General features: G+C 39.6%; 1 protein-coding gene across 1 annotated transcript in view; it reads right to left on the reverse strand.

The window, feature by feature from the left end:
- Positions 1-2562: 2562 nt before the first annotated feature.
- The window catches only part of LOC101847830 (organic cation transporter protein), a gene marked incomplete in the record, with an annotated part of 22926 nt that continues 17294 nt past the window's right edge, over positions 2563-8194 (reverse strand). Inside the window, 4 exon segments of the mRNA XM_013085794.2 lie at positions 2563-2790; positions 4325-4506; positions 6421-6486; positions 7971-8131. Coding sequence (XP_012941248.1) covers positions 2596-2790; positions 4325-4506; positions 6421-6486; positions 7971-8131 — 604 coding nt within the window.

An 8194-nucleotide genomic window follows, 5' to 3' on the forward strand; every position in this document is an offset into this window, starting at 1 on the left:
GTGGAGTACTTGTCATCATCTTAAACTTAAAGCTTGGCCATTGATCTTACGTTCGATGATAGAAATACCCATCTATTTTGACTAGAAGTAGAAGTTGAAATATATTAGGTTAAAGGAGGTGGGGGTTGCTTAGTTTCAGATGTGAAATTACGAGAAAATAGTCGCCAAACTTTGGTTACTTCCAAAGCTTAAGAGTCCTTGAAAACTGCAAAATCAAAATTATTTGTAATGAAATCAACATTTTTCCAGTATAAACGACACAGAAACGTGCTTTTGAATGGGCCTGAAAGGTGTTGAGTCAAAAAGAAAAATTTCGAAAAAAATTGCCAAATGGACGGAAAAGGGTTGTTATTCCGTTTCATTATTTTGATGTGCGCCTGATTTCACCATGGTGTTTCACATATCACTGTAAGGTAGACGTCAAAACAAGAAGCCTTTCATCACAAAATTCTTCCCGTTTTCCTGAAAGGAATTCAAATCCCTGGAAACCCCCCGTCCTTATTCTTATACACTGCTAAGTCCTTAACACGAATTCTATTTGACTTGAAGAAATTCTCTGAAGTTTGTGTAATCAGGGTTTTACTATTTTATGTAGAGGTTATGCTGGTTGACCCTGAGGCTGAACTTGACAACATTTGGTTGTTGGTATGTATGTTCTACTGCGTGTGCGTGCCAGGGTATGTGGTATTAGACTGATAGCTAGACTAGTTAGGCACTTCTGTGGACTGGGGCTTAGTTGGTATCATGCTGGGCTTCGGAGTGTATGTCCCTGGTTTGAATCCGAGACTGTGTCTTAAACTTGATTTGCGACATAGAATAGATGATGATAATAATAATACAACAATAGTTCATCTGACTATGACCAATGCTTCTGCTGCTTGAGTTTGGGTTTGAGAAAACTGAAGCACAACGACACAATAACAGTCGTAAAATGCAGGGAAGAAGAAAGACAGACAAACAGAAACAGCAGACGGAAAAAAAAGAAGTAGGACCTATCAGTGGCATCCTGGAACCGCCCGCAGTGCGTCTGTAGAAGCAATAAATGGTCGCTTTTAAGGACAAGCGGGGCTAGCCCAGATTTCGGGGGTTTCCAGAAATCTTGACCTACACCAAAAGTGGGCGTTACCTTACCTGTAGGAGAAGTTTGGTTTCATTGGTGTGTATGTTTGTTTGGTTATGGAGAACACTATCCTTGTCTTTTAAAGAAGCTGAATAAGGGGCAAAAACTTTACGTTCGATTTACTCAAAACGGCATTTTTCGGGATAGCCCCCTTGTGCTTAAAAGCGGGACCAAATATGTTATTAATTCTTAAAGTCAAAGAAATAGAAGCAGTATGTTTAAGACGACTGTGGCTTCTGCTATGGTTAATGAGGTCAATTCTGACTGAAGAATTACTTAATGAGAACTAGTGGAAACTCGCCCAAGCTGAGATCGTACCTAACCTACACTATACGAAATCGCGCCAGCTGACTACCACCCAGATCCGCCCTGTTGAGCCTACAAAGAGGAAGACAAGTCATTGATGATTGGACCACGTATTCCTGAAATGCCCTGCCGACTATCATGCCAAACACGTCTGTTGGGTCATTTCAATGATCCACGATCAGCACTTTTCAAGGACCCCCGAGTGAGTACTGAGTTTCTCCGTGCCGTCGTAATGGCTGACCACTTATGATGCCAGAGAGAGAGAGAGAGAGAGAGAGAGAGAGAGAGAGAGAGAGAGAGAGAGAGAGAGAGAGAGAGGAGGGGGGGGGAGAGAAATGGTGAAATGGTATGGGTTTAACGTCCCTATCAGCACTATTAGGTTATTTAAGAGGCGGGGCCTCCTAGTTTAACGTCCGTCTCCGAAAGGACCGAGCCAAATGGGAAATTCATGTAAAGTGTCTTTCCCAAGGACACAACGTCGAACCTCCAAACCCGCAATCTCACGATTACGAGTCTGGTAGCCTAACCACTAGGCTACCGACACCCCGGGGAGAGAGAGAGAGAGAGAGAGATAGAGAGATAGAGAGAGAGAGAGACAGAGAGAGAGAGAGAGAGAGAGAATTTGAAGACATTATGATAATATGTATGGCATACTCCTACTGATACTGATACCTGGGTTGGCATCATGCTAGACTAAGATGCAGATCGACCGTGAGTGAAATCCCCTACCGGGTATTCTTGGACATTGGTTTGGTTTGGGCTTTCAATGCTCTCTGCTGGTTTCTGTGGTGTAGCGGTTATGGGCTTCACTGTATCTATCAAGAGAGAGATCCGAATTCAATTCCCTAGTAGAGAGAACATTTTTTATCGAGCACATGTATCTAATACATATGGGGGCTTTCGTGGTCTAGAGGTTAAGGTGTTTGCAACTCATTCAATAGGACCCGGGTTCGAAACCTGACAGCGAAATGAATTATTCTTCTCTACAATAATTGTCTCCTTTCACCTCCGTTCCTGCTCTAGAACCATGTTCTGTCGTCTGCTTCGGCCGCCAACTAGGCAAAATTCAAAATTAATTCCTGCAAAACTGAAATTTTTAACGTGTCCCGCGCGTTAAAAACACAACAAAAAAGGTAAAGATTTATAATTATTTATTTTGATTGTGCCGTCTATTTCTCGCCCTGTCTTTCTTTTTTATTCTTTCCACCAGACGATAAGTCAATGGCGTCTTGAAAGGTCTCTGGGAGAGGTTTGCCCAGCGTTTCGGGTAGATAAAGGGACGCAATGGCGGTCACTACACCGAGTCCTCCGAACACCAGCAATGGCACTGCCTGAGAGATCTCTGTGTGGGTTGTTGTGAGACCCTGGGGAGGTCCAAGTGAAAAGTTGATTAGTTGACGTGTGCTTGTTTTTGTTTACTTTTATTTTTTTTTTAAAGCATTTTTTTTGTTTTGAGTGGTTTGCTCAAACATTTTAATTTTTTTTTGGTGGCTTGATTTGCTCTGATTAAAGAAAAAAATCGTGCTTTCTTTTCTCTTTATCTTCTTTCTTTCTTTTTTTAAGGGAGGGGGAGGGGTGGGGCGGTGCTTGTCTCATGCGCCGATTGTTTTTCTCTCCATTCCCATATGAACAGGGGGGGGGGGGGGGGTGCTTGTCTCATGCGCCGATTGTTTTTCTTTCCATCTTTCCATTCCCTTATGAACAGGTGGGGGGGGGGGGGTGAGTTGTGGATTGAAGAAAGTGGGGGTGGAATAGTGCGGGGAGGAGATGGGGGTGGGCGGGGGAGGGGGGAGGACTCAACTATCCTACACTACCTCAGAATTACGACGGTCTATCTGCTCAGTGCTTAGTTTTCAGAAATGTTACGCCAAAAATTTAGAGTTTCACAACAATGATAGGTCAAGCTTTTTCGAATGCAATTCTTTGGATATCTTGATAACGACTTCAAATAATGTTGCAATTTTGATAGAGCAGAACGGAACATTTAATTTGGGATCTTAATTGCAAGTGCCGAAAGACTCTTTTATTAGAATTATTAAACTAAATTAAAAGCGTTGTCCCTGGGTAAAAGATCAAGCGGGAAGAAGGTGGTGGCGATAAATTGAATAATATTCTCCCAGGAAGTCAGGCAGCTGTAAAACGAAGGAAGTATTGATTTAAAATCCACAGAGAAAGAGACCAAAGGAAAGGCCACTTGGAAACTAAAGAAGAATCACAGAGAATGATTTACAGAAAAGTGTGAAGAAATCAAGAAGCTAGATCAGGATAGAGAAAGGTGGAAAGTGTTTGCTCGTTGATTGCCTATATCCTGAAGCACTACTACTACTTTTTCATCCTCTGTTGTCGCTAAGCGTCGAGAGAAGATGTCGTTTTCTATGGTAGGCAAGCTTTGCAGCTCTTTCAATAGAAATAATATAATTTCTCAGGGTTTCCTTGACTCCCCTAATCCATCTTCTGCGTGATCGCCAGGATTACCTCTTCTTTGAGAGTATAGCATGCGTATTTAAATTAGGTATAGGAAGAGCATCGTGGAAGGAAAAGAAACTAAAAGAGGTAGTGCTTGATGAAGCCCACGTGGGACGCTCACTGTTAAAAACCACCAGGAAACGACAAATGTAGTTTTTAAGATACCTGAATAGACATACAAGGGTCTTGAACATCTAGCTCTCACTGGCAAGATTGAGGGCAAGCGAGGCAAGTGTAGGCCCAGAGCAACATACTTGGGGCACCTGAAGAAGTGGGTGACAAGGAAAGATCAGGGAAACGTAGCTTTTTTAAGAGCATCCGAGCAAAGAAATGAATGGAGAACCATGATCGCCGATGTCTGTCGCAGATCTGGCACTGGATGATGATGATTATAGGAAGTGATGATGAGTAAAAAAAAAACCCCGTCCTTACCAAGTCAGTGATATACGGAGCGACCATCCCGGCGACATTTTCGAAGACCATGCAGGCGCCCAGCGCCGAGTTCCGGACAACGGTAGGGAACAGTTCTACAGACATGATGAACAGAATGGCGTAGCAGCTGCCCACACACATCTTACCCACCATACACAGGGTCGTCACGATCCATTGCTGGTCTGACGGGGTGGAGAGGTGAGAAACATAATTATGAAAGAGTAGAGAGAAATTGATTTTAAAACATTGTTTTGGGTTGTTTTGGGGATCTTTTTTTTTGGGGGGGGGGGTATTTTGGTTTTTATTTTTTGGGCGTTGTTGTTGTTGAATTGCTGTTGTTGTTGCTGTTGTTGTTGTTGTTGTTGTTGTTGTAGTTGTTGTTGTTGTTGTTGTGTTGTTTTGTTTTACGTTGTTTCTTTTTTTTTGGGGGGGGGGGGGGAAAGGGAAGGAGGTAGGTATAATGAAAAGGAGAGCGATATTGGACGGTAAAAAAGGAGAGAAAAGAAGTCAAGGTGGTAGGAAGGAAAGATGTGAAGAGAAAAAAGAATGAAAGCACAACTGTACATTATCATTATAGAATGGATACAACAAAGTGAAACTTCAACGTATAGGTCCATGAATGATTTATTTTAAAAAATCATGCCGTATAAGTCCAGTAAACTGTGGCATTTCTGGAAGGAACAGACGAGGAAGTGCTGTCTTGCTCAAAGAACTTCTTTGTCATATTTCCAAAATACATCGTTGTGGGTGCACTGGTATGCTTGCTCCTTCTTTCCCATCAAACATCTATTGTCCTTACATCTCTTGCTTCTTTTTAGTGTATGTTACACTCTTGTAACACCTCTAATCTTCGGCACTTAATATGACCTAATTGTGTCACAAGATGCAATATTAGTGCCGTTAAACGCCTTTACTAGAACATAATATAATACGAAATAACATTGTCTGACAATAGCAGTACCGTAAGCTTATAGTGGAACTACCGTACACCCTTCTAAAAAATGCAGACCTGTAAACAGCCGAGACAGATTTTATTTGAGCACTGGTTGGTACTGGTATATATTTGTACGTTGTTGTTTTTTCTCTTTCTTTTACACCCTTTTCAACATTGTAAAGTTATACAAGTGGTGGGATCTCTGGTCAAGAACGCATCATTTATTAACTATCTAGGGGCTCATGCTGGGGCCATCTGTACCTTAGAACACAATACCATCCAGGCTACAGCGTACCCAATACGATATAACAGCATACCCATAAGAAAAACAATATGCCCCATAAGATATAACAATTCACCATATAAGATAAAACAATTCATCCCTTAAGATATCACAATATACCCCATACGATACAACAGCATACCCCATAAGGTATAACAACATACCCCTTAAGATATAACCATTCACCCCATAAGATATAACAATTAAACCCTTAAGATACAACAATTCCCCTTCTAAGATGCAACAATTCACCCCATAAGATATAATAACATACCCTATACGATAACATACCCCATAAGATATAACAATTCATCTAATGGGATATAACAATATACCCCATAAGATATACCAGTTCACCCCCATAAGATAATTATAACAACGTACCACATAAGATAATTTCAACGACGTACCCGATAAGATATTACAGAGTACCCCATAATAGATAACAACACACTACATGAGATATAACTATTTACCCTATAAGATACAACAATGTACCCCATAAGATATAACAATATACCCAATAAGATACAACAATGTACCCCATAAGATATAACAATTCACCTTATAAGATAAAACAATATTATACTCTATAAGAATAAACAATGTACCCCATAAGATATACAGTAACAAATCAGCCTATAATATACAACAATATACCCCATAAAATATATAATAAGATATAACAACATACCACATAAGATGTAATAATTCACCAAATACGATAATTATAACAACATATCTCATACGATATAACAACGTACCCCATAAGATATAAAAATATACTCCATACGATAACATACCACACAATATACATCAATTCGCATCATAAGATAATACAACATACCCCATAAGATATAATATATTATATATACTCACCTGCATTTCCAAACACGACGGGGAACGTTACACAAAGACACGCCAGAGAACCAACAAACATGCAACCTGCAAGAAAGGATCAGGTTCAATAAATGATGAGCCTGAGGAAAAACACGCAAAATGCACTTAAACACACACACACACACACACACACACACACACACACACACACACACACACACACACACACACACACACACACACACACACACACATTAAAGAACCCACAGGCAAAAAAAAATCCCAGCCAACAAACAATTTTTTATGTGAATCTACTACTACTACTACTACTACTACTACTACTACTACTACTACTACTACTACTACTACTACTACTACTACTACTACTACTACTACTACTACTACTACTACTACTACTACTACTACAATAGCATAATGTACTATTGCTACTACCAAGAAAATATTTATTATAACAGTATCAACAAAAAGTAATAAGTATAGTAGGCTAATGATAATAATGACAATAGTAATGATGATCATCGACATGCTGGAAGTCCTCAATATTGGCGGGAATGACTTAAGGATTATCAAGAACATGTACTGGGATCACACTGCTGCAATGAGAATAGAAAACGACATCAGCAAATACATACAGATTAAAAGAGGAGTCAGACAAGGGTGTGTACTTTCTCCAGACCTGTTCTCCCTGTATAGTGAAAATATCATGAGACATATAGAAGAAATGCCAGGTATCTCGATAGGGGGGCATAATATCAACAATCTAAGATGTAAAGTTACATCGGGCCAATCCTAGTATACGGGTGCGAAGCATAGACAATCAATAAACAGCTGGAAAGAACAATGGTGTCGACAGAGTTGTGGTTCATAAGATGCATGCTACGTATCCCATGGACAGCTAGAAAGACAAACAAAGAAGTCTTGGTTGAAGCAAATTGTAGAAGACAGCTTATTTCGAATATAAAAAGTGACAGGCAAATTTCTTCGGACACACAATGCGGAAAGCAGCTTTGGAGAATATTGCAACAACCGGCAACTTTGATGGAAAATAAATTACAAATCATATGGCCAATGCTCTTTTTCATATTTTGCCCCACTTGTTAGGAATAGGCTTTCAAAAACTACCAGAGAAGCAGAAAATCTAGAAATTTTTAAGAAGAAACTAAAATCATTTCTATTTTCATCATATTTCAATTAGACAGAATGCATCCAAGCTGTAGATCGTTGTGAGTTTGTATGAGCGTATGTGCATATGTACGTATGTGTGTATGTATGTGTGTGTGGTGCGTGCGTGAGTGAATATGTGTTTGCATGAGTATGTAACACTATGTACCTTTAAAATTGATTTGTTAATCCATAATATTATGTATCATGTTAAGCGCATAGAGCATTGCATAAGTGGATATGCGCTATATAGATGCAATCCATTATTTTTATCATTACTACTACTACTAATTATTATTATTATTATTACTATTATTATTATTATAATTATAATAAAAATAGTAATAACAATAATAAATGTGTAATAATAATATAATTGTGAAATTAATAACTATAACAATATCTACCAATCATGAGGGCTTTCCTCCCGGCCCGGTCCAGAAGTACGTAGCAGAAAGCAAAGCCCGCTACTTCCACGGAGAGACTGATCAGAAAGTTGAGGTAGAGGGAGCCAGAGAGGTTCTCTAGGTTTAGGCTGAGGCCGTAGTAGAGTACGTTAACGGTGAACCTGGTTATGTCGAGAATGCTGTGTTATGTTGTGTGTTGTTTTTTTTGGGGTTTTTTTTTTGGG

The sequence above is a fragment of the Aplysia californica genome, unplaced genomic scaffold, assembly GCF_000002075.1.
Source record: "Aplysia californica isolate F4 #8 unplaced genomic scaffold, AplCal3.0 scaffold00408, whole genome shotgun sequence".
Lineage (NCBI taxonomy): Eukaryota > Metazoa > Mollusca > Gastropoda > Aplysiida > Aplysiidae > Aplysia > Aplysia californica.